Raw genomic sequence first — 26,277 nt, forward strand, 5'->3', positions numbered from 1 at the left:
TAATCAAAATAGGAACCACTGAAATCAACACATTTTTGCCAATGAGAAATAAGTTTGTTTATTCCTGTAGTGTAAAAATTTGTGCTTCAGGATTCAACAAACTCTTGGAAAGCATTCTCTGCCTTCTGTTGGTTGTGGAAGTGTTTTCCCTGCAAAAACTTGCTGAAATGCTTGAAGAAGTGGTGGTTTGTTGGCAAGAGGTCAAGTGTACATGGCGGATGAGGCAAAACTCCGTAGCCCAATCTGTTCAACTTCTGAAGTGTTGGTTGTGTGATGTGTGGGCGGACATTATTGCAGAGAACTGGGTCCTTTTTGTTGACCAATGCTGACTGCAGATATGGCAGTTTTCTGGACATCTCATCAATTCGCTGAGCATACTTCTCAGATGGAATGGTTTCACTGGGATTCAGAAAGTTGTCAATCAGACCAGTAACAGACCATCAAACAGTGACCAGGACCTTTTTTCGGTGCAAGTTTGGCTTTGGGAAGTGCTTTGGAGCTTTTTCTCTGTCCAACCACTGAGCTGGTTATCACCAGTTGTCATATAAAATCTACTTTTCGTCATACGTCAGAATCTAATCGAGAAATGGTTCACTGCTGTTGCATACAGTAAGAGAAGATGACACTTCGGAATGATTAATTTTTTTTGATTTGGGGTTAGCTCATGAGGGACCCACTTATCAAGCATTTTCACCTTTCTAATTCGCTTCAAATGCCTAATGACCATAGAATGGTCGACAGTGAGTTGTCCCACAATTTCTTGTGTAGTTTTAAGAGGATCATCTTTGAAGATCCTCTCAACTGGTCGTTTTCAACTTCTGATGGCCGGCCACTGTGCTCCTCATCTTCAAGGCTCTCGTTTCCTTTGCAGAATCTTGAACCATCACCGCACTATACATGAGTCAGCAGTTACTCGGCCAAATGCATTGTTGACTGCAACTTGTCTCTGCTGCTTTACGACCTATTTTGAACTTGAATTAAGAAAACTGCTTGAATTTGCTTTTTGTCTAACAACATCGCCCTAGTCTAAAATAAATATAAAATACGCAAGTAGTGTCATTAGCAGAAAAAACATAAAGTGAGAAATGCACATTAAAATGATGTATAACGTTACATTTACTTAAGAATGCATCCCAACATCAAAGAGCAAAGTTCAACAATGCATAACTGCAATTACTTTTGCACCAACCTTAATTGTTTTCCTTCCCTAACCCTGGACTAAAGCCTAGATCACTGTGTTCTATTTTTATTACAGCCATCTAGCCTTCCTTATTGTACTGTTCATGGGGTTCTCGCAGCAAGAATACTGAGGTGGTTTCCATTCCCTCCTCCAGTGGACCACATTTTGTAAGAACTCTCCACTATGACCTGTCCGTCTTGGGGCACCCTGCATGGCATGGTTCATAGCTTCACTGAGTTATGTAAGCCCCGTCGCCACAACAAGGCTGATCCGTGAGAAGAGGGCAGCAGAGGATGAGACAGTCAGATAGCACCACCGGCTCAATGGACCTGAACGTGAGCAAATTCCAAGAGATAGTGGAAGACAGGGAAGCCTGGCGTGCTGCAGTCCAGGGGGTCACAAAGAGTTGTACATGACTTAGCGACTGAACGACAGCCTTCCTTAACCTAGAATGGTGTATCCCTGCCCTTAACATTTACTTTTTTTTTTATAACAGTTTTTGAGGAGTCCAGCTGTCTGGAGGCACATCCCAGAATCTGGAGTTTGTCTGACTCCTTGAGGCAAGATTCAGGTAGAGCGTTCTCGCAGAAGGACACCACCAGGGTGGGGTGTGCCACCCAGCACTTGACCTCAGGAGACACAGTCTGTCCTATGTGGGGAAGCTGGGCTCAGTCGCCGCAGCAGGTGGCGGCCACCCTCCCCCTCCCTTGAGGAGGGCCCTTTCTCCTTGTGATGAGTGAGGGAAACCCTGAGACTGTTTCCCAGAACCTTCTGCCCAGTGGTTTTTGCATTGGTCGAGGCCGCTTGCCTCTATCAGTTGATACCCTGATGGCTACCAGACGAGGGCTTCCTAAGCCTACGACCGCTTCCATTTCATGACTGGCACCCTTCTGTAAAGGACAGCTCTTCTGCCTCTCCCCTCACTTTTCAGTATCACTAAGGATTTACTTGAATATAAAGCAGCTTTTATTTTTTTTTGGCCACACCATATGGCATGTGGGATCTTAGTTCCCCGACTAGGGGCTGAACCTGCACCTCCTGCACTGGATGGGCAGTCTTAACCACTGGATCACCAAGGATATCCCTATAAAGTTTCTTAAAAGCCAACTCAATGCAAAGTTCTGCAAGAACCACATTAAAACATCACTCCCTGATCTTCCAGGGTCAGAGCAGGACCAGAGGAAGACACTCCCCGTCACCTGAGCAACCAGAACGATACTGGTGGGCAGGTCAGGGTGGCCTGCCTTCTTGCTGATTGAATCCCACCTGGATTGCAGTCCCCTCTGAAGTGTGGAAGAGGCTGCATTTGTGGGTGTTACGTAGACGTTTCATGTAGTAGAAGTGCGTCAACCACCCAGGAAGTGTTTCCTGACAGCTCCCAGGTGCCCTGAAAGCTGAAGGCGGATGTTCCGGGGCCAATGCCTCTGAGAACACAACTTAGAGTGTTCTCGACACAAACCAGTCACTGTCTTTAGAGAAACTGTCAGGCTCTTAAATCTGCAAAGCTCTCGTGAAGAAATGATTTATTTCATTTAGGCACTCTGCAGTGGGAGAGGCATGGCGACAATGGCTGTCTGAGATTTAAAGACAGGCTTTGTAAAAAATTTAATACTCATCGGTTTAGTAAATCCAACTAAGAAACACAGATGGAACTCTCACATAGCATGTGACGTTCAGGAAAATCACTCCGAGCACAAACACACTGAATCAGTGAGTCGGGGGGCTCGGCAGCCACCGCCATCAGACCATTCACGGTTCTCCCACTCGGGCTGGGCGAGCCAGCCCAGGACACCAGGCTGAGGGGCTTCCACTTCCCATGACTCTGGGTGTTGGGGAGGGGTCACCTCACAGCCAGCCACTGCTTGGACTCAACCCTGCTGTTTCCTTCAGCAATTCTTGGCAGTCTTGGCCAGGGCTACACTGAGGGTCGGAGGGACGAACGGGGAGAACTGGACTCCAGGACCACCGAGGCAGCCATCCAATCTGGGCAAGTCAACTCTGCTCTCCAAGCCTCAGTTTACCCACCTATAAAATGGCTGCAATTGATTTATCTCCCCAAGTTGCTGTGATGATCCAGTGAGGCAGTGGACATGAAGTGTCTTGAGAATCATTGATCTGAGTGTTCTGGCTGGTGATGAAGTAGGAACGGGCATGCAGGCAAAGAGGTGGGGCTGTCAAAGCTTCTGGGTTCTCTTCCCAGCTCACAGCCTGTCACCCGATGTGGGTAGAGGACCGTGGAGGAGGGGGAGACGGCTCCATCCTCCCGGATGCTGTAGCAGGACCAGACCAGACCAGGAGACTCTGACCTGCACAAGACGTAGCCGAGACTCCAGTTCTGTGCCCGCCCTCAGAACTTAAGATCCAACCCACCTATATTCCTTTAACCTAATTCAGACGAAAGAATCACTAAAGTCAGTTCTGAAAGACACTCGCGGGTGAGGCTTTGAAGGCCGTGGGCTGACAATTGGCTGCCTCCACGAGACCAAGGGGTACAGATGGAAGGCAGCTTGCTCAGGTGCCAGCCTGTCAGTTGGATTAAAATGACTCATTTATTTACCCAAGAACCTCACAAAGTGCTTTTACTAACAGAGAGAGGGGGCCTGTGGCTCTCTGAGCAAGGGACGCAGCAAATTCGCCTCTGCTGCCTTCCCGGCCTGCCAGAAGTCATTACTGCCGTGTGTGGAAAGCCATCAGCGGGTTCCGGGCCCCCGTCGTCCAGGTGACAGATTGGGCTGCGTAATCAGAGGGGGAAGGAGAGCGCGCAGAAGCTGTCAGAGGCGCGAGAGCTTGGCTGGAGCCGCCAGAAATCTGGCAACATGAGTTAGCGTAACTGAGTCAACAGCCGACCGTCTCCAAATGATCTCGCCATGAATAGGGATGAAATACGAGCGGAAAAGATAAACTTCACCTAAGAGGCATAGGCCAGAGAAAACCCAGAAAGTCTCCATTTCTTGGGGACAGCGAAGGGACATTCTTGGGACATGTAGAAGCATCCTTTGTCTCCTGGCCACCTGGCACTGTGGAAATTTCCCAGGAGGAAAGGAAATTAAGAAGTCCAGAGACCTAATGGTGTGATTCAAGAAAAAAGAGGGAGAGAGAGCAGATGAAGGAGAGAAGCACGGGTGCTTTAGGTCTCTTCTGAAAAATAAGGCACGTGTGGACAACCACACACATTCCAAGAGAGGCTCAGCAGCGACGCGGGTGGAGCCGAAAGGGCCTATCCTTGCCGGGCGAGGGGAGGGGGGGCATGGAGAAGGCCACATAACTGGGTACCACCAGGGACAACCAGGGAGGGCCACCCATCAGCCCTAAAACCAGAAGTCACATACTGGGGTTTCTCTTTCCCAACTGCTCGATTTAACAGTGATGTTCAAAACCTCTGGCTTCGGGTAAATGCTTCACTATGAGCCAAAGGAATTAGCATGAAGGTAAGCCCATCTCCTCTGTCTGGTTCTTCTGATTTCTTAATTTCATTGAGGAAAGTGGACTCTGAACTTTCAAATGACTCCTTCCTGCTAGTACTTTGCTCCCTCCTTTCCTTGGCTTCTTTAGATCCAGTTTTCTAGAAAAAGCTAGAAAATTACACAGAATTACATTCCAAGTATGTAAGAACTCTTCTTTTTCAGATTGGTCTCTCCTGCCCAAGTATCCTTTCACCTCTGCCCAGACTCCACGCCACTGCGGTCACATGTGTACCGAGAACTCATGTTATATAGTCATGTATCAGGTCCCAAAAGACTTCATGAAATTAAGACAGTCCTTGCTTTAAAGATGTTTATAATTAAACACATAGACACACACACCCTTAACTTCCTTCACCACAGAAAAAATACAATGGAGGGGAATGGAGAGTAGGAAGGTACTTTCTAGAAGAAAAGGAAACAGCAGAATTGTGAGCTTTCGTGTGGTTACACCAGAATTCCCAACCTTTCACACAAGACATTCAGCCTTTTGGCCTTGTTAAAAGAATCTTGGGAAAAATCAAAATGGCAAGAGAGACGGTACAAAGGCGGAAAGTCTCCACGCAACAGTTAACAACATGGGTCTCCTTTATGTGAAGACGTGAGTCTCCATCTGCCTTGTCCTGTGGCCCCACTGCTCATTAGCACCCAGGAGGCTCCCCGAGCGGTCAGAGCCTGGTGAGCAAGACCGCTGCCGAAGACGCAGTGACAACGCTTCCCCAACCCAGGCACCACCTATCACAGCCAGCGAGTCTCAGACGCCCCAAGTTTCAGGCCACAGCGACCACACGTGGCAGAAGAAGGAGGAAGACTGAGCAGGAATGAAGAACTTCATATCATCGGGGACCCGGGCTGGCATCCTGGCTTAGAAATGGAGGGAAACGAGCCCCCACCCAGCTCTTTTCCAGTCATTTCTTCAAGCAGAATAAAGAAGAGACTGGTAGAGGCTCAGCATACTGAACACGACCTGGACCAGCAAATGAACACTGAGGGGCTTAGAGAAATCAGATGATCGCAAGAGGGTGCTTTTCACATGGCACTGGGGCCTGGTAGGGGGCAGAGGTGTGGGGTGCCGCGTGTTGCCAAGCCAACAGCGCCCATCATCTAGCTGACACCCCTGCCTGCAGGCAGCAGCCAGGCTGAATAAGCAAAGCCACCACGTGCTGTGACCCCACCAAGAGCTGCGCTTCAGAAAATGATCTCTGCTTCCACAGAGATGCTGGAAAGAGACAAAAACCAAAAACTGGACTTAAATACCTGGAGTTTTCTTTGAGACTTGGAGCTCACCCACATCTGTGAAATACACGGTTGTATTTGCTTACCTTGGGAGACTTGACAATTTCCCACCAGGGACATTTCCAGCATCTTAAGGGTCAAAGAAACCACTTTGTTCCAGTCCCAACCCAAACTCCAACACATGGGGTCTTGCTGCCTTCTGTTTTAACATAGGTGATCTCCAACGTTTACTCTTCAGATAACACCATGGATATGAAAAAATAAACTTATTCCCAATGAACACTTAAAAAAAAAAGTCACAAACAATCCTTTATAGGAATGTTTACGAGAATCCCATGGGTAAAACTGAATTTTCATTATTTTTTTATTGAGGTACAGTTGACTTACAATGTTGTATTAGTTTCTGGTGTAGAGCAAAGTAATTCAGTTTACGTGTGTGTGTGTGTGTGTGTGTGTGTGTGTATACACACATATATTCTTTTTTATATTATTTTCCATTATGGTTTATTACAGGAAACTGAATATAGTTCCCTATGCTATATAGTAAGAACTTGTTGTTCATCTATTTTACATATACAGTTTGTATCTGCTAATCCCAAACTCCTATTTTATCCCTCCCCCACTCCCTTTTGATAACCATAAGTCTGTTTTCTATTTCTGTGAGTCTGTTTTGTACATGCGTTCATTTGTATTGTATTTTAGACCCCACACGTAAGTGATATCATATCTGTCTCTCTCGGTCTGCCTATCTCACTTAGAATGATCGTCTCTAGGTCCACCCACGTTGCTGCAAACGGATGATTTCATTCTGTTATGGCTGAGTAGTATTCCCTAATGAACACGTATATTAATGTCAGCCTCAGTCTTTAGAAAAAGATATATATCAGGGATTCTCAACACTGATCCCCAAGTATCCACCCATTTAACCCACAAATACCAGTGCCTACTGCACACTGCTCTGTGCCAGACGCTGGGACAGGACTGCAAACAGCACACAGCCCCCGTCTTCACAAGCTTGTGGTTCGGTGGGAAGACACTGAGGCCAGTTGGGAGGAGCATCACTAAGAAACGCAGGGTGCCCTGGCAGTGCCTCATGGGGAAGCACGGGGGCTTCTGTTTCCAGAAAAAATGACAATGAAGCTGAGACCTAAGAAGGGGTGAGTCTAAGTCAGGGTGGGGTGTCTCAGGAGGAGGGAATTCATGTACTAGAGCCCTGAGGCCAGAAGGAGCCGAGAGAGGGGCCTGTTTGGCTGAAGGATGTGGAGTAAGAGGGAAGTGGGGACACAGGGGAAAGGAAGGGGTCAGGCTCCAGAAGTGTCAAGGGACATAGGATTCTTAACAAATTTCTGTGCCAAGTAGACTGTCTGGACCTATCTTCTCTTTACACCACATCAGGCATGTAAAGATGGTTTAGGATAAACACAAGCATCTGACTTGATGGGGGTCATAAATACAAGGGCTACTTGGCCAGACTCAGACCTCCTTTGGAGGCAAGTGTTCCAGCAGTCGCTGCTCTAAGATCTGAATCATCAGGGCCAGCGGAACCACTGCTGGGCACACACACATGCACGCACACACACACACGTGCGCACTTGAGAATCGTCAGCAGGTAACCAGGCAGGCCTGTCTTGTAGATCATATGTACATACACACAAGTAACAAAGTTGTACTCGCCCACAAACTCTCCATTTAGACAGAAAACCATCTCTATTACCTTCAAAACTAAACAGAAAACGAGGGTTCCTTTAAAAGTAATTGCAGTAAGTGAGGCCTAGAGAGGCCTTCAAACAGCCAACTGTCTTTGTTTCTACCTCCCACTTGTTCACGGGGTTACTAAATCCACGGTGAGATTTCATTACTGTATAGATACGAATTTCTCAAACAACCGCTGCGGATTAAGTTACATCTTTCGAGATGGCACACATGGGGAAGGCATTTTAATCTTGGGAGCGAGCAGCACCTTTGGTGAAGTGAGTCCCTGGAGAAGCGGGGACGTTGAAAGTGTGTTTCCAAGCTTGAAAGAGCACAAGAGATGTGCAGGAAAAAGGTCAGAGCGGTGCTGGAGAGGCCAGCTAACCACAATTGTGAAGACTGAGGCCGAGTGAAATGGCTCTGAAAACTGCAGGGCAAATGGCAGGTTTAAACAAGAGCGCAGAGAATCTGTCCAAGCTCGTCTATTTTCCTTTAAGAAAAGGTGAGCAGAGGCAAGCAGAGTGATTTTGTTGTGAAAAGGCTTTCTCAGCTCTAATTACTCCCGATAGCTGTAATTTACAAGTTCTTGGTGGATAGAAATCACCAAGATTCACACATTTTCAGACCAACAGCTGCCACCATTAGTGAGCAAATCGCTGAGTCTTCTGGGCAGTGGCAGCCCGCTACCCATGGCAGTGGGGTGACAAACCAGGAGGGCAAGGAGACCAGCATGCCCAGTGGCCCCCAGGATCCCTGCTCCCGGTAGGGCCGCTGACTGCAAGGCAAACCGTCCAGAGACAAAAAACTGCAACCACCACCACCACCACCAATTTTCAACCTTCCCACGGAGCACAGAGCGATACATACCGTGCAAAAAAGAATGCCTGTTTTGGAATGCGTGAAATCTTGAAACACTGCTGTTCTTTCCTACAAAAACAAGAAAAAATAGGGTCTTTATAACTCAGCTCAACGCCAGCTAGGCAGTGGGCTTAGATTCTCACAAGTCTCCCGACTTCCTAATATTGTAACCACTTCGAGGCACAGAAAGGTTTTGCCAAGGAAAAGGAAGAAGGGGATTCTTCATATCATCCAACAAGACCCTGTTCCTACAGCACTAGGCTTCTTCCAGACAGAGGCAAATAATGGAGAGCAGTACGTTTCATTAAGATAATGCAGGGAGAGGGGCACACCCTCCAGAGATGGCCAACACTAAGAGTAGGGGTGCCAGAGACAAGTGCCTGCCCTTGGAGGTCCCAACTCAGAATTTATTCTAACACCTTTTCTACAGGTGGTCTGGAGAATGAACAGCAACCAACCTTTCCTATAGAGAGATGTTTTTTTTTTTTTTTTTTTTAAAGATTATAAAATTGTTAAGAACCATGTCTTAACTTGAGAAAAATATTTCAATTCAAAGGAAGAAAATGAAATCATCCCACCTCTCAAAACAAACCATACAACATCATGAGGCTCCCTCTGAGGGCTCCTACTGAGGGCTACCAGGTACCAGAGCTGGCCTGCGCTCTGTGTGTCTGAACGTACCCGATCTGCACAGGTACTGCCACCACCCCCCGTGCCAGTGGGAGAAACTGAGGCATAAGAGGTTAAGGAACTTGCCTCTTAATGTGCATCCGCTGTTAGTAAAGGGCTGAACTGGTTTCTGAACCCTGGGAGTTCATGGCTTCTCCGTGGAGTCAAAACCAAAAAAGTTCCTGAGAACCCATGAAACACCTTAAAGGCAGGACATGCTGTATGCAGACGTGGAGTAAGGAATACAACGACCAGACCCCTGAGGATTCAGCATGGCCATCAGGAGACAACTCCTTCAACAGCAGCCCCTCTCTGATGTTCGTAAAGTGTTGAGTTGGCCACTCAGGGAGACCACACTGAGATCACGTGGAACAGTGGGCAGGGTAACTAGCCAGGAAGACGTGATGGGCCCGGTTTTAGCTTAGTCCTCAGGACAAGACACTTCACTCGTGTTTAGAAAACAAAATGCAGAGACCCTCCCTTCAACCTCCTATCCATCTCACAGGGAGGATGTGATGGCTAAACACCTAACAAACAGGACAACACAAATAAAATACTAGGAATTATTAAATGATGAAAAAATTACTTTTTCTGAAAGAGAATAACAACAAGGATGGCCCCTGACATGTACTGAGCACTCGGTCTGCGCTAACTCAGTGAACCACCACAACTCCACAAGTCTGTTACCACTGTTCTCTCCACTTTAGAGGCCTGGGCACCGAGCACAGAGGGTTAGATGCTTCCCTGAGGTCACACAGCCAGTGGATGGCAGTCAGGCCCAGGACACGGGCAGCCTGCCCCAGCGCACACAGCTGTGAGATGCCCTGTCTGAAACACCCTCACTGCAGGGTCTTCTGCTGACCTCTGCAAGTCCCTAGACCCTCCTGAGCCCACATTCAGCTTCTTCTTTACCCTCACACCTCCTCTGCAGGATGGCTCTGGAGAAAAGAGACCTAGAGGACTAGTAAACTGAGTTAAAAAACAAACCATAAATGGCATTACATTATGAAATCAACAAACTCAACTGATTTGGGAAACCTGGAGGTAAAACTCAAAAGAGTTTACAAAACTCATTAAGGCTGGAATATTCAGGACATTTGGCATAGTCTTGTGTTAAGAAGCTGTGTCCTTGAGTGACCTTGAGTAACTTCATTTTTCTGAGCCTCCATTTCCTTAATTATTAAAACAAAAAAGCAATAACAAAAAGAGGGGCTAGACTTGACGGCCTTCTCTGGCTCTAAAAACGCTCTGACTTTTCTAAGGTGGTTCTAGTCAAACCGTCCTCTGCTTTCAGGCTCTCCATTTCCTCAGCTGCCTGGTAACCTCTCCTCTAGGACAAGCTGGCTCCCTCTTCAAGCCCTGCCTGTCCTCCCTGCCACAGTTCCAGCGAGCTCACCTCCTCCTACATCCTGCTCGACTCCCTGAATGGCTGGCTTGGTGACCAGCAGCGGAATGAGAGTGAACGCAGCTTAGTACCTAAGTACCCAAGATGAAGAGAATGTTTCACTCTCCTTCCTGCTCAAAAATACTCGCCACGCAGAGCCCCCGCAGCCCCTGGTGCCCCATGTCCTCTCCCAGCCCGAGTGCTCCGAGTGAAAGCTCTGCATCTTGTTGACAATGACAGCAGTCACGCTCAGCAGTACCATATGGGAGCCACGATTTAGCTCCATTAATGCTCTTAATTTGAAGACATCAAGCCCTAATTACACACTGGGTACTAAAAAGGCAAAAGCCTTCCCTGGTGCCAGCTACTTAGTGGTGCTCTGTTGCCTTAACAGCTGGCTGGGGCAGAGTCCAGCCAAGCCGGCCCGCGCGCTCTCTCAGGTGGAAGAGACCCGCTCCCAGACCAGAAGTGAATGGAAACGAGGGGCTCCTCACCCCGCCCAGGGACATGGCTGTGTCACGTTCTGTGGCTTCCAGTGGGTCGCACACTTTAGCCATGCTCTTCCCTGGCCCAGCAGGGTCCCGGTCCGGGGAGCCCAGGGCTCACCTCTTGCTCCAGGGCGCTGTGCAGCCGCAGGAATTTTAACGGCGTGGAGGTGGATGGCAAATGCTCTGGGGCCAGGGCCCCTGAGCCACTCAGCAGGGTCTGGAGGAAGAGGGTGTAGTGGAACTCCACCAGCTCGCAACTTGAGAAGAAGACGATCACCTTCTGGTCTCTCTCAAACTGCACGGACACAAAGTGGGGGAAACACCACCACGCGTTTTTAAGATCAGGTGACGCTAAAATGAATCTCTCTGTAAAACACGTGGGCAGGCTGGCCCTGAACTGGAAACAGAGGTGACAGATGGCTTTGAATTATTTTTAAAAACAACACTGGTCTGCAAAGAATGCAGGACAGGAAAATGACATAGCTGCCACCTCAAACAGGCCTCCTGCATCTGAGAAAAACAAATATGCTTCAGAGCAAAGCTGCATGTGAGCTCGGCCTCCCTCACTCACTCGGGGCTTGCCACGCACAGCCCTCCCATGGGGACCCTGAGATCGCAGGCAGTCTAGAAGCTGCACCCTCAAGCCCTTCCACCTCCTATTTTCTCATGTACCAGAGAAAGTTATCATGTGAACCCAGTAAATACACAAATAGGATGAGTCTCTAAACCCACGCACACAGACCCTCGTATCTGGCTCACATCCAGCATGCTTCAACCACGTGCCATCTCCAGTGTCAGTCTAGGACTGGCCTATGAGGCACATCTCAAGTTGAACACACTGACCCCTGAGTCCTTACTGCAATTCTAGAACCACTGACTGAGGAGATCTCTGCTAAGGCCTGCACTCGCCACCACAGTGACGCTGGGAAACTTCCATGTGCATCTCGGTTCGCTGCCCTCCATGCCTGACATAACAGCACTGTGGTCCTTTCAGGATCAGGTCAGGCCCAGCCCTCAGACCTACCTTGCACTTCTGCAGGATAAAGGCCGCCAGGCAGACGAGTCTCAGCTTGCTGGGCACCACCACCACGTGCTGCTGGAGACCGGCTGGGATGGCGAAGCCGTCCAGCTCATCAGTCGCCTGTGGAGGAGAAGCTTCGAGAAAGGCCTCGCTCTCCGGGCTCGACACGTCATGGCTTTCATCCAGGACAGAGATGCTGACAGGGTCATGTAAGCTGATGTCAGCTAGCCGTGCTACACCTTTGAGAAAGCGAGAAACACAGAACAGCTGACAGGCATGTGCTGTACAACCGTCACATCTGCACACCCCCACCACCACACATCCAGGCTTACTAAGAAATCCCTGACGCGTACCCCCAAATGCTAACACTGATCTGCCCCACTGTCAGGCTCCCAGGGATCCACCAATTTCTTCCTAGGGCCTAAAAACCCATATACACCACCAATGTTTCTAAACTCTGACCTGTGGAAGACCACTGCAACAGATGTCTGCCCATCACTTCCCACAAAGGCTTCGGTGGTCAAACAAATTATGGAAATACTGATAGAAAGGTTTCCTGGGATTCTTTCGTAGGGCTTCCCATGTTTACAGGCCTTGTCAGAACCTTTACTTGTGTGACTGTGCCAATGAATCTCCTAGAGGGGGTGGGAGTGTGTGGCATTTCCCCCACTCTGAGCACAGAATCCCTTTTTCATGGATTCTCTCTTATGGTCACTGTTAGTTAGAACACACCCTGAGAACTGCTGGTGGGGCAGGTGGATGGCGTCTGGTACACATGCACTGGCTGGTATACCAAGTGAAACAGGAACACAAGCGCTGAAGCACCCTGCAGCGCTCTGTGTGCAGGGAATCCTGGTGGAGCCTCAGTGCTCCCACCTACGACAGAGAGCTAAGAAGCCCCATCTCACGAGGATGGAAAGACAGAAACGAGTTCACGGAATGTATTTTTCAGGTTTAATTAAAAAAGAGCCTTAAAAGTCCCAGCTGGGCTTCCCTGGTGGCTCAGTGGTAATGAAACCGCCTGCCAACGCAGGAGATGTGGGTTCAGTCCCTGGGTTGGGAAGATCTCCTGGAGAAGGAAATGTCAACGCACTCCAGTATCCTTGCCTGGAAAGTCCCAAGGACAGAGGAGCCTGATGGTCGCAAGAGTCAGACACGACTGAGCAACTAAAGAGCAGCATGGTGTCTTCAGGAGAAAGGCAGATGATGATGCTTAGAAACGTGCTGGCAGAGAGGCCACCTCCTTCAGGACAGGAGCCCCGCCCTGAGCAGGCAGCACCCACCATCACAACCTCTAGAGACCACCAGCCTCCTCCTACATCCACACCGACGTGAGTGCCGGTAGCTTCTCCCTCCCGCAAGGGTGCTGGACCTGGGACCTGCCCTTTCTCCTTCTTCTCAGACGCCAGGGACGAGAGAGTCAGGATGGTGGGGAGAGGAGGCGGGGCATGCAGGACATGCGGTTTGGAGAGCAGTCCTCTCAGGACGCCTTCCTCCTTGCCTCCCCGGCTCCCACCTTGAGGCCGAGAACCAAGGCAGGCAGACAGCTGAGGGGCAGCTCACGTCTAGCCCCTCCTCTTCACTGAGAACAGAGAGAGTTTCTTTTCAACTCACCTTCCGTGAGCGTCGCCGACAGCAAGACGTTCTGTCGTTCCTGGCACTCGGCATTCACAGCGTTGAGGATCACCGTGAGGTCCTTTTCAAAACCCAAATCCAAGATTCTGTGGTTTCAAGGAAGGAGTTTTAATCTCCATGAATACATGGAATGCTACAGGACTCCAGAAGTTTCAGTGAAGATCCAGAAACAGCCCTTTCCCTTCACCTCTCATGCTTCCCAGAAGGGCTCACCTGTCTGCTTCATCCAGAATCAGCCAACGGATCTGACGGAAATGGATGTTCTTGGTGGATTTTATATGATCCACAAGGCGCCCAGGAGTGGAGATAAGGATATTTATTCCTTTTCGGAGCCTGTTTAAAAGCATACATCACAACAGAAAGTAAATCTGACGGAGCCGCATCAATTGAAGACACAACGAAAGGGTTAAGGAAGACAGATTCATGGCCAGAGCCAAGGTGCCACAGTCTGAGTCATGATAAACATAACAACAGGTAGATACAAAGATATATTTAAGTTCTTGTTTTTCTTTGTAGTTTCTCTATCTTGCAGAAAATAACTGTAAGTGCTGAAATTCTATTTAAATCGTAAAACCTTAAGTCTCAAACAAATCTTTAATATATAACCCAATGCCCTTTATCTGATCCACAGATGCTTTCTAGAATATTCCAGATCATCACCTCGCTTATGCCAGGGACTCCCTTACGTGAATGAGTCATCCCATGTCAATGTGCTCTAATGGCGGGAAGGTTTCTTACATTGAATTCTTGTTGTAACTTCCAGGCAATGTGCCCCTCCTTGCCCCATAGACTAGGTAGAACAAATTTAACTTCTTACTCCCCAGACATCCTTTATCCCATTAGCCCACAGTAATAAAAGTGTATAGTTTTCAGCTGAGTACATTTTCCAGCTGCCCTTGTCATTAAGTGGACACATGCCTATGTTCTAGCAATAAGATACGTGGAAAAAAGAAACATGCAAATCCTATCAGTACCTTTAGAAGAAGGAGATATGGCAGGAGGCTAGATATAATGGCTGGAGCTCCAACAACTATCTAACACTATGAGGAAAGCTTGAAAACAAAAGCCTCACTTAATGGCACAAAAAACCAGGATGAACCGGGGTCCTCACGCTGGTGCATGCACCATGCCAGCCAGCTTCTTAAATGTGAAAGAGAGATTCCTCTTATCATCTTAACCTCCATATCATCTGTGGCACTGTGGCTGTTGTTTACAGTGGGGTGGAATCTCATCCTAGCCAGTATTTGAAGGTTTCACGTTTAGTACCTGCTCCTTGGTTACACATTACACACAGGGTTGGACTTAACCACTAAGCATGAGGCTACAATAAAGTAAAAACATCTTCAATTGAATGTAGACAATTTGGGATGTACTTCTTGCAACTATTTTCTATTGACACGCATGACCTATTCTAACACAGAATTACAAATAAATGTATCTGGGTATAAAAAGCAAGATGTAAAGCATCATGTAGGTTTAGAATCTTGTTTCTGTAAAATCAAACAACAAATTCCCAAACTCCCAATGTCACAAATGGGAATCTAAGAGGATGTATCCTTACCAAGGGGGACCATGGATATTGGGGGATGGGAGGAGTTGAGGGTGTGAGTTAAGAAGGTAAGGAGCTGTCACTGATCACATCAAAAGGGAACCACTGGTATGCTCATCAATATTTAAAACAAATAGCACTGTTTAGAACAACCCCTCAAGGGGACTCGAGCTGTCCGTACATCCTGGGACTAGGAACCACCGTCTGGGACAAGGCTCTCCCTCCCCAGGATGAGAAGGGCCAAAGTCTTACAGAAGAGGAAGACAGAGCAGATTGAAAAAGGAATTAACAACAAACAAAACTCTCCTACCTGGCCTTTTCTGATTTTCTCTTCTCTCCTCCCATTAACACTCCAGGCACAATCCAGGTAAATGGCTACAGAAAGACATCAGACCAAAATCAATGTGAAGCCCTGTTTACAGAAAACAGAGCCTAACTGCAAATTCCTGTTCCTTTAGGAAGTTGGGAGGGAGAGCTTCTCAGTGCAGGAGGCAATACTACACAGACACAGTTCCAAGGCATTGCCAGGCCCGTGGTTATCAGCACTAACTTAAATTACAATTATTCAACTAGCTTCCAACGCTGCAAGAGAGGAATATGAGCTTTTTAAATGATTCAAGGAGCTTCTCTGCCTTTCCCTATAGAGCCTGAACTGAAAACACGTTTCAGTGAGTCTATTGCCTTTATTTTTTCCTTTTTGGTTAAGATCAAACCCAAATACAATGCTTCCTCATTGCCACCCATGATGAAAGAAAAGGAGAGATCAATTCTCATTATAATTTGGTGGGCTGGCAGGCTTTGACTCGGAAGCTTTCTCTCTCTCCATTCTGAAACAACCCCTGCTTGCAGCCCGTTAAGTTGCTTTCACTGGATCACCTTAAGGTTGTACCTGTGAAGCTCTGTAGGTAGCTTGCTAGTGACTATGATGAATAGATTATAGGAATGGAAGTACCAGGAAACACTAGTAAACTCACTAAGCCAGAAATCAGTGATTCATAGGTTTAGATCAATAAAAACCTACAAACTGTACCTGGGGAGAGCAGAGACAACCAGAAAATGGAGGGACACTGGAGTGATTCCTAGCTCTTTGAAAATAAAGAAAAGACTGTGGGATCTCTTTCCTCAAAAAGTCGGGAAAAAAAGACAAAGCTGAACTTGTGGCTTGCCTTACCTTAAGCAGTTTCTGGACAGTATCAAAGCTTTGCAGAGCCAGCTGTAAACATGAAAAAGTGAGAAAAGATGAGCAAGGTCCCGCCCTTCCTTTTCATTTATTTTTAAAAATTTAGACAGTGTGAAGTGATAAGGATGCAACCTAGGACCTCAAGCTAGGATTAAAAAAAGTCCTCTACATAGAATCTCCTTGGGAAACACATCTCGTTCTTAGGCTGATGCTGAAACCTGTCAGTTTGGAGAATCTATTTCTTGGACACACACAAACACAGTGTTCTGTGCTCCCTCTGCTGGCTCAAATTCCCAGAGTACCGTGCAGAGAGGTGCAGTCTATGGTGCACAAAGATGGAAGAAAATGAAGCAGAGTCGACCTGAATCTGGCTGCCTCTGGAAAGAGAGAATGTAGTATGTGTGAAGGGGTATGGTGACGCAGCAGGCTAGCCTTGGGGTTGCTGCTGTAGAGGTGACATGACTATTTCCTAAGGCTATGTCGGGGCAGAGCAGCAGCTAAGGACAGAGATGATCATTTCCCAAGTTTATTAAGGGGGGCAGAAACAACACAGAAACCAACAAGCCCAGTGGAAACAGAGAAAGAGAAAATAAATGTAGGTTATAGCCTTTAACAACCATCAACAAAGCCTCTACGTAATCCCTTTATCCAAGGAAGATACACAGTTTCCATGTGTTTAGTATTCATGAAGCATCCCAGGGAAGCGGCGAGGTTGCTGCTGTAAAAATTTAAATAGCTCTATGCCTGCTCCTTCACTGGATGGAGCTGAGACAGGGCACTGCAGGATGTTCAAAAGGCTGGGCTGAAACCTCCATCGCCGAGATCTGTTCTCTGCAAGGAAGTGATTGGCATTTGATACAGAAAACACACATCCTGATCTGCAATTTTCTCCACAGGCAAATAAAATAAATCAGATAGAAGAGATTTCTACCAAGAAAGAAGAAAAATATCAAAAAGCTTAACTTTCAGAAACAAGCACAAAATTAAAAAAAAAAAAAAAAAAAAGGGTTCATTTTTAGGGTCAACTGCTTTTAATTTTTAATTAAGTTGTAAAAGAAAAAAAATGTACAAAAATGCAATTATTTTAATTCCTTTTAAAAGAAATCTATAATGTCATTAGTTTTTAGATAACAGAGAAACACTTCTCCAAAACCAAAAACTTCTGGTTTCTAAGACTACTCGAATTTTTCTTCTTGTCAGAAATCAGAGGATGGTTCCTTGGCAAAGGAAAAGAGTGTGGTGATTGGTGCAGTAGGGAGAAAAATAGTCAAAACACCTGAATTTTATTCAACGATATTGCTGAAAGAACCTGCTTATTATTAGTACACACCCCGAAAGTGGGACTGCTTACCTCTCTTGTTGGCACCAGTATCAGAGCGTAGGGGCCATCACCACGCTATTGAACAGAAGAAAAGAAATGCCATGAGTTGAATGAACACAGGTCACAGGAATTTGGACAGATATTAAGGGTAGCCACTTGTAAACATGAGAGGCAGTCTTATTAAAGAAAGGGGTAAGATGGCCCACTGTGCTTGTGTGCTCACTCAGTCGTGTCCGACTCTTTGCGACCCCATGGACTGTAGCCCGCCAGGCTCCTCTGTCCATGGAATTCTCCAGGCGAGAATACTGGAGTGGGTTGCCATTTCCTTCTCCAGGGGATCGTCCCAACCCAGGGGTCGAACCCAGGTCTCCCTGGGATTCTATATCGTCTGAGCCTCCAGGGAAGCCCATTATCATGGAACAATGATCTAGAAGTTCTGACCCATGCAATCAGACAAAGAAATATGCATGAAAATGGAAAGTAAGAGGTAAAGTGGTCATTATTAGCAGATGATATTTTATCATAAAGAAAAAAAAGCTTAAGAAATCCCTTGAAAATCTATTACAGAAAGACAATTCAGTCAACTAGCTGAATGTAAAATTAATATATAAAAATCAATAACCTTCCAATTCAGAAAGTTAGATGGAACCATGTTTAGGAATAGCAAAAAAAAAAAAAAAAAAAAAAAAACCCAACATAAAAAACTACACTGCACAAAAACACAATAAAAATTTTTAAATACCTCTGAGGAACATAAAATAAAATTTAAATAAATGATTCTTGGATAAGAAGACCCAATATTATTAATAAGCTAATCTCCCTAAATCAATCCATAAATGTAATTCTAATAAAAATGTCATGAACATGCATATTTATGCATATATAAAATGTCACAAATATACATATACATGCATATAAAAATAATATACATAACCAGATAAGCCGATTTCAAAGTTCACATGGAAAAACAAATGTGCAGGAATAATCAAGACATTTCTGAACATCGTGTGTGTTAAAACAACTTAAATCCGTAGTAGCTTTTTCAAAACTGATGCTAGCACTTAAGAGATTATAATAGCAAATACAGTCCAGAATTAAATCAAATACATATAAAAAGTCAGGAAATATACAGTAAGGGGCAATTTATATCAGCAATGAAAAGACGGACAATTTAAATGCCCTTTTAAAACTAAGCTAGAAAAATACAGTTGGAGTTAAGTTGGCCTTTTTACAGATGACATAAAACTCAGAAACTATAAAACATGAAGAATTTTATTACACAAAAAATTTAAAATTTCACGATGAAAAAGTAATACCTAAACAAAATTGAATCAAATAACATGGGGAAAAATATGCCATACATAAGAGAAAAGACCATTTCTTAGTTTATAAAGGTTTGTAATTCAATTAAAAATAAAAATAAAAAAACCATCAACTCAAACAGAAAAATGGAGAAGGGCATAACAGTTAATTTATGGAAATAATAATTCAATATATGACTTTTAAACATGTGAAAAGATGCTCAACTTTACTCCCAAGAGAAATTCAAATTAAAACTAGGACACAATATTTTTCCCGTCAGATGAGCAAAAATAAAACAGCCGACAGTGTTGATACAGGCACAGGGACACAGAAACTCCTGTACACCGTTGGTGGGAATGAAAATCGGTGAAACTCCTTTTAAGATCAATTTTGGCATTATCTACCAAATAAAAATACAAATTCCATTTATAAGAACTTCTCAAAAAGATTCATAAGTGTGTGTAAAGAAGTTGTTTAATTGCTTTGTAGAAAAATGTTGAATACAACATAAATTCCATCAATGAGGCAATGACTCAATAATTTCTGGTACAAACATCCAGTGGAATACTAGGGGGCCATAAAAAAAAACAAAGCAGGTCAACACAGCAATGATAAGAAAGCATCCCCAAACATATTAAGTGAAGACGAGCAAGGCACAGTGCATAGCAAGCAACCATTTCTGTATCAAACAAAAACTTCAGCCAAAGTGGGGGGAACTATGCATACTCAGACTTACTTTACACCCAAAGAATATCCCTGGGAGGATAAACAAGATGCTGGTGATAAGGACCACACTATCCTAAGAGCCGTGCTATTTGGGCCAAGGGGCAGTAGAACGACTCACTGATCACTGTATGTTCTTTGGTACTCTTCAAGAAATTTTTTTAACATATACATTATATCCATAAATAACTGTAACAATGATAGAAGAAAACAAAGTAATCTGAAAAGGGTCCAGTGGTGCCCTGCATCTCCAAAGTGCTGGGACACACAGGGGAGGAACCAAAACTCTGTTAGGGAACTTCCCTGGTGGTCCAGTGGCTAGGACCTCACCTTCCAATGCAGAGGGTGTGGGTTCCATCCCTGGTCAGGGAACTAAGACCCCACATGCCTCGCGGCCGAAGAATCAAAAGAGAAAACAGAAGCAATATTGTAACAAATTCAATAAAAGCTTTAAAAAAATGGTCCACATCAAAAAAAAAAAAAAATCTTGGGGAAAAAGAAAGCCACATTCGTGTAGAAGCTAAGCACAGATTTAGTGGCAAATTAAATTTCAAGGATGGTTTTCATGTTTTGCATAGGAAATATTTACCCACAAGGAGAAAAAGATTTGGAATTCAAACCAGAGGTGTCTGTACTCAACGTCTTTGCGAGACGGTGCTGAAGCCCGGGCGGGGATGGTAAACATGTTAGTACAAGGGCATCAACAGCGCAGCGTTAGAGATTCTGACATTTCAAAAGGTGTTACTACACAGAGAAGAAGGAAGAACAATCAGTTCCTCGCAAGGCAGGAGTGAGTGAGGAAGGATGGATGAGATGTTTAAAAAAAAAAAGAGAGCCCAAGGAGCTGAAAGTGTGGAAACACAGAAAATTGGTCCGTTCTCATCCCATCACTACAGTAATTGAAGCCTCTGCCGGGTGCCTTGAATTCGCTGCTCCCTCCAGACGGGTTTTTAACAGGCCAGATCCGTTTACTTTGAACCACAAGGGCCTATACTGAATGTTACTTGAAATAAATTTGGGCTTGGAAAACCGTTTCTACAGAATACTTCCATCTTTAATAAAACGAGCTGTTATTGATATTAAAAAAATACTTGAGTAAATAAAAGCAATGACATACACGGCTGGTTAATGCTCTGAATATAAGCAATTCAGAACACTGCCCTTCATACAAGTCCACGTTGCTGACGACGAGGACACTGAGCGGGCAGGTACTGTTGCCAGGATCGGGGAAGCAGGGCTCTACTATCCAGGTGCAACGCCTTCCTTAATCCTGGCAACCCCAGGACACAGGCTCCCCATGATTCCCCCCTGGAGCATACAGGGATGGAATGATGCACTCAACATCTCACTCAGAGCCAGGTTTTGAGCAGAGCCCCACCATGCTGTCCACTCTAGGAACACAACTGCATCTCTGCTGTCCTTAGTTCACGGGTCCAGGAAATGAGTCAGCTGCACTGGAACTGTGGGACCCACGCCAACTCAGATATACGCCCAAACCCTGCAACTTTCCAAGAAGGAAAAAACCCTCCACTGGCTACAGACGTTCTCCTGGAGTATCTAAAGAGCTGAGACTTTACCACACTGACCTAATAATTCATACTTCTCCTCTAATCTGTACCGGGTACAATGTGAAAGCCCCTTGTATGAACCCCAGCACTCCAAAGTACCCAGTGGAAGAAAACACCAGTCATCCACAGGAAACAGAATCCCACTCATCCACCTCAGAGAAAACCAGTATTAGTTTGAAAAGTGTCTTTCTCACCTCTGAGTGTGCATGCACATATATATATGCATATACACGACCATCAGTCATGAAACTGGACTATCATTATACACACTGCTTTGTAACCTCCCTTTGTTAACACGGCAAGAGTGTCTATTGAGTTCACAAAGAGGAACTGAAGAAAATATCGGTTTCAATAACTACATAAGGTTCTGTCACTTGAATGATAGTGTAGGATTTGTTTTATTGACTTAAAATCATCTAAATAAAGTTTAAATTTGAACATGTTCATTCTGAAATAATTTCGGGCTTACACAAAACTACACAAATAGTTCACAGAACTCCCTTACCCCCTCCTCCCAGCTTCCTTATATGACATTGATTCTCAACATCATTATGTTAAGATCTTATGGAAAAATCTGAACAAACCTTTGGGCCAACCTGATACACTGGAAATTAACACTGATTCAATATTATCAGTTAATCTATAGACCTTATTCAAATTTTGTTAACTGATTTTCTAACACGCCTTTTTCCAGACTCAGATCCAATTCAGGGCCACACACAGCACTCAGCTGTCGTGTCTTTCGTCTCCTTCACTCTGGGGTAGAGCTTTAGTATATCTTTGTCTTCTGTGACCTTAATAGTTTGAGTACTTGCCAGTTGCTGTGTAGAATGTCTTTTGACTTGGCTTTATTTGATGTTTGTGATCAAATTAGAATTGTGCATTTGTGGCAAGAAAACCAGAGAAGGACATCCTTTGTGGCTCAGAGGTAAAGAATCCGCCTGCCAATGCAGGAGACACAGGCTCAATCCCTGACCCTGGAAGATCCTACATGCCACGGAGCAACTAAGCCCATGCACCACGACCACTGAGCCCGTGCTCTAGAGCCTGGGAGCTGCACCTACAGAAGCCCTCACACCACACCTAGAGAGCAGCCCCACCTGCTGCAACCAGAGAAAAGCCTGTGTAACAGTGAAGACCCAGCACAACCAAAAACAAACAAACAACAAAAACATATGAAAATTAAAAGAAAAAAATACATATATGAAAGAAAACCAGGGAAGTACAATTTTATCCTTCATCCCCCTAGCAGGAGACCTGTGAGGTCAACACAACCCCGCACTGGTGAGGTCCCCCGTAAGCCCGTGGATGCGGTGGTGACAGCCAGGCCCCCCACCATAAAGGTACCATCTTTTCCTCTAGTTCCTGGAAAGATAACTTGAGTGTGTAAATATCCCATTTTCCTCACACTTCAATCCGCTCACTTTCACATCTCTGATGATTCCTGCCTGAAGCAGTATCACTGTGGCATTTGCTACATGATGATGTTCTATACGAATTCACTGGACTTCTACTGTAAGGAAGGGCTTCCCCTTGTCCCATCTGTTTAGCCAATAACTCATTTGCGTCAGTCTGGACTAAAGGTGTTTGTTTTAGACTGTGGACCAGAACCCAGCACTATCGTTATTCATTCTGTCACTGCAGTAACAGGAAGGCTCGGCACACATCCAAGTCTGCGTGCCCAAACCAAGGGAAAAGTGACCAACCGGCTCTTCTCATCTGCCGGCGAACTACTCTGCTTCCTATTTCTATTCTCACAGTTTCCTCTCAACTCAGAATAACCAGGGTGTATTCGTGAGATTCAAGTTGGATTCTGAGATGATACTGATGCCCACGGAACACGGCACTCATGCGGCCTCCTCGGGATCCGTGCCAAGGAACCTAGTTCTGGCCCCTCTGGCCCAGGTGCCAAGTGTGTTTCACAACTAAAGAGAGGTCCGAGAAAACACAAAACACAAGGCGGCCCAACTGCCACACTCACTGATGGGGTGCTTATTTTCACTTCTACTATTTGTGCCAAATCCCTGTTTTTAATATAACGCTAACCGTTTCTGCTAAGAGGAGCTTGGCCTTTGGAGCCAAAGAGAATGGAGGCGGAGACCCAACTTCAGGCTCACTCCCCGCATGGCCTTAGGATGGTATTTAACTTCAAGTCTCCTTGTTTTTTTTCAAATTGAGGTAACAGTAATTCCTTCCAATTCAGTGCGATTAGGGCAGTTAGCAAGCCAAGAAGATAACATGAACAAAGCATAGAGCAGCATGTCTGACACATAGGTAGCATCTTACAAATGTTCCCAGGAGACCTGCTAGAATGACTGTTACAGTTGTCTATTATTTGCTCTATTTTTTATTTTATCCCCCACTCTGGGCACAATCTTTAGATGCAACATGCTTACATAGTAAATGAATTAAACAGAGATAAGAAAACAAAGCTAAGTGAAAAGATTTAACTGCTTTGGTTCAGTTTGATGGTTTCATATGCACCATGAACAATAACAGAAAAAATGCACTTTCTTTTGTTTTTTGGCCTTGTCGAGTAGCTTGCAGGATATTTGTTCTCCAACTAGGGACTGAACCCAGGCCCCTGGCAGTGAAACTCAAAGTCCTAACAATTGGACCGCCAGGGAACTCCCAGAAAGACAGCCTTCCCACTCACCTGTATTTTGGATTGCATTGCTTGAAGAGACTGGACCACAGGGATGCAATAGGCAAGAGTTTTACCTTTTAAAAGAGGACAAGAGGAATTAAAACCGGAGTCTGAGGACATCAGAAAACCAAAAATAGTAAAGGAAACTGGCACCGCCCTGAAGTCTGGAGATAGAAAAGTGCACTCACATTCAGGGGGAAAACGGAAGTCACCTGTCTGTCACAGCTCCTAGTTCTGCTCTGTGAATGCAGTGCTTCTAATAAACCTGCAGCTTCGCTCCTTTAACGTCTAGCAAAGGAGACAATGATACTCTCCCCAAGTCTCACAGAAGCTCAGCTCAGTGAATGTCCCTAGGAACTAGAGAAGCTCCCCTCCCCGGGGTCACCTTCAACCTCTCAAAGGCGCTTCTGAAGGCAGAAGTGTCATCTGTGGTGCTTTCACGGTCAGGAGCCAGTTGGAAGCCCAGAGCTGGCCTCCAGAATCCAAGGAGAAACCATGGATGGCAAAACCCTTGGGCTTCCGCCCATCTGGACAGTGGCTGAGCGGGGGAGGAAAGGATAGCTGACTTGCTCTTACAGGCACAAGAGGTCAGAAAAGCCCTTCCAGGCTGTTCTGGAACAAAACCAGTGTTCCGTGATTGAGCACAACAACTGGCATCTGATCAGTGCGTGCTCATGGCAAGAGTGTTTCAACACCAGAAAAAAATATTCATTGCCACTGGAGTGAAGATGGACGGCTCTAGCCATAGATGGTGGGACCAGGTAGAGCCCTGGGAGGGGCGCTGAGAAATGACTGTGGAACCTGACTCCTTTCTGATCATTCCTGATTGTGGTCCCATTGATCATCCCCTTCCTTTCAGGGCTCTGATCAGAAGCAAGCACGGCCTCCCCTCCCCCCACCAAACAAAGCAGCCACCACCATCAACAGACAGCTCACCACATGACCGTGGAGGAAGGGCAGAAATCAAGTGATGACTGACCTGAGCCCGTCTGGGATCGCACGAGGGCATCTCTGCCTTCCAGCAACACGGGGATGCTCTGCTTCTGAACGCTTGGGCCGCCCGAAAGAAAGAGCACATGCTTACCTATGATGTACTACCTGCCCAGGTTTACAGGCAGAGACACAAGATGCACAGAATGCAACTGACCCAGGCTCTACGTCACCTTGGAGGTCCCCTAAACAGTCATGGGAAGGGCTGAGAAGCCTTTGATGGTTAGAAGGGCAAAACCCTAGTTAAATTTTTGAAACTTATGGGGCTGAAAAAGTTGAGGCAACCCAGAGATTGGCTGGTATGCTACACTAATTAAAAAGAAAAATGCGACCAGCATGATGACAAGCTGGAGCCACCACAAAGCACATCACGTACTCTTATCTTGTGAACCAGGGAATACGAAGCAATAAGACGTTATGGAAAGATTCCCAAGCAGAAGAGGGAAAGGGGGGCTCGTGGGCCCTGCAGACAGCCAGAAATTGCTGCCGACTCTAGAAAACCAAATATGACTGCCACGGACATGGTAAGATGTGTATCCAGGTGTGTATTCCCAAACAAACAACTAAAATGACAAGGTCTTACTGCATAGTATAGGGAGCTATATTCAACGTCCTGTGATAAACTACAACGGAAAAGAATATGAACAAGAATCTACATTTATATAACTGAATCACTCTGCTATAACAGCAGAAATTAAAAAGTATAAGCGAACTATATTTCAATAAAATTTAAAAGAAACTGAAAGGATATGGAAATCACATTTGATTGCTAAAACTGAACAAAACAGTAACAAAGGGGCTCATTTTCTCTTTGATGCTTTTACTAACAGCTCCTTCTAAGTGAAAGGTGACATTAAAACGTACATGAGCACACATACTCAAGGCGGGGCGGGGAGGGGAGGGGGCGCGGGGGTGTTGTCACTAACATTTAAAATCTTTTTTCAGCATCCCATTACATCTAATCAAGTATTTACTCCTATCTTGTAGCTGACTCTACCTCTTGCTACTAAAAAATGACAAGATAAATTCTGTATTTTAGACAAATTATTTTCGGGCAGCATAGACCACAGTGGCATCCCACGCAGACCACTTCTGGACAAGAGACCTCTTAAAGAGTTTAGAGCTGAGGGTGGCAGGGATGGAGACCCAGTCCCATGTACTACGTGGGGAAGCCGAGTGGTTACCAAGCCCTCAGGAGTTAATAACCTGGCATTGCTCTCTAAGCCAAGACATGAGTTTTCTGTCCTCCTGGGACAATTCAGGTTTCATTTGCTTATACCCACTTAAATCCTGAGAAAATCAAGTGACCCAGAACTCTTACCTGGTCATACTAGACATCTTTAAGACTGTATTTATTGTGGAAATCTAAGAGA

At 45.6% G+C, this 26,277-nt stretch overlaps 1 protein-coding gene across 2 annotated transcripts in view; it reads right to left on the reverse strand.

Moving 5' to 3' along the window:
• The window catches only part of DDX31 (DEAD-box helicase 31), a 73,484-nt gene that overhangs the window by 41,021 nt on the left and 6,186 nt on the right, over positions 1–26,277 (reverse strand). For both annotated transcript variants that reach the window (XM_019971056.2, XM_070799507.1), the window contains exons 4-14: positions 26,226–26,269; positions 24,894–24,964; positions 23,924–23,988; positions 17,705–17,749; positions 16,345–16,386; positions 15,484–15,548; positions 13,838–13,957; positions 13,604–13,710; positions 11,993–12,228; positions 11,087–11,263; positions 8,437–8,496 (exon numbers count right to left, since the gene is read on the reverse strand). In XM_019971056.2, the coding sequence (XP_019826615.2) occupies positions 8,437–8,496; positions 11,087–11,263; positions 11,993–12,228; positions 13,604–13,710; positions 13,838–13,957; positions 15,484–15,548; positions 16,345–16,386; positions 17,705–17,749; positions 23,924–23,988; positions 24,894–24,964; positions 26,226–26,269 (1,032 nt within the window). The remainder of the gene's footprint in view (positions 1–8,436; positions 8,497–11,086; positions 11,264–11,992; positions 12,229–13,603; positions 13,711–13,837; positions 13,958–15,483; positions 15,549–16,344; positions 16,387–17,704; positions 17,750–23,923; positions 23,989–24,893; positions 24,965–26,225; positions 26,270–26,277) is intronic.

The sequence above is a fragment of the Bos indicus genome, chromosome 11 (genome assembly GCF_029378745.1).
Source record: "Bos indicus isolate NIAB-ARS_2022 breed Sahiwal x Tharparkar chromosome 11, NIAB-ARS_B.indTharparkar_mat_pri_1.0, whole genome shotgun sequence".
NCBI lineage: Eukaryota > Metazoa > Chordata > Mammalia > Artiodactyla > Bovidae > Bos > Bos indicus.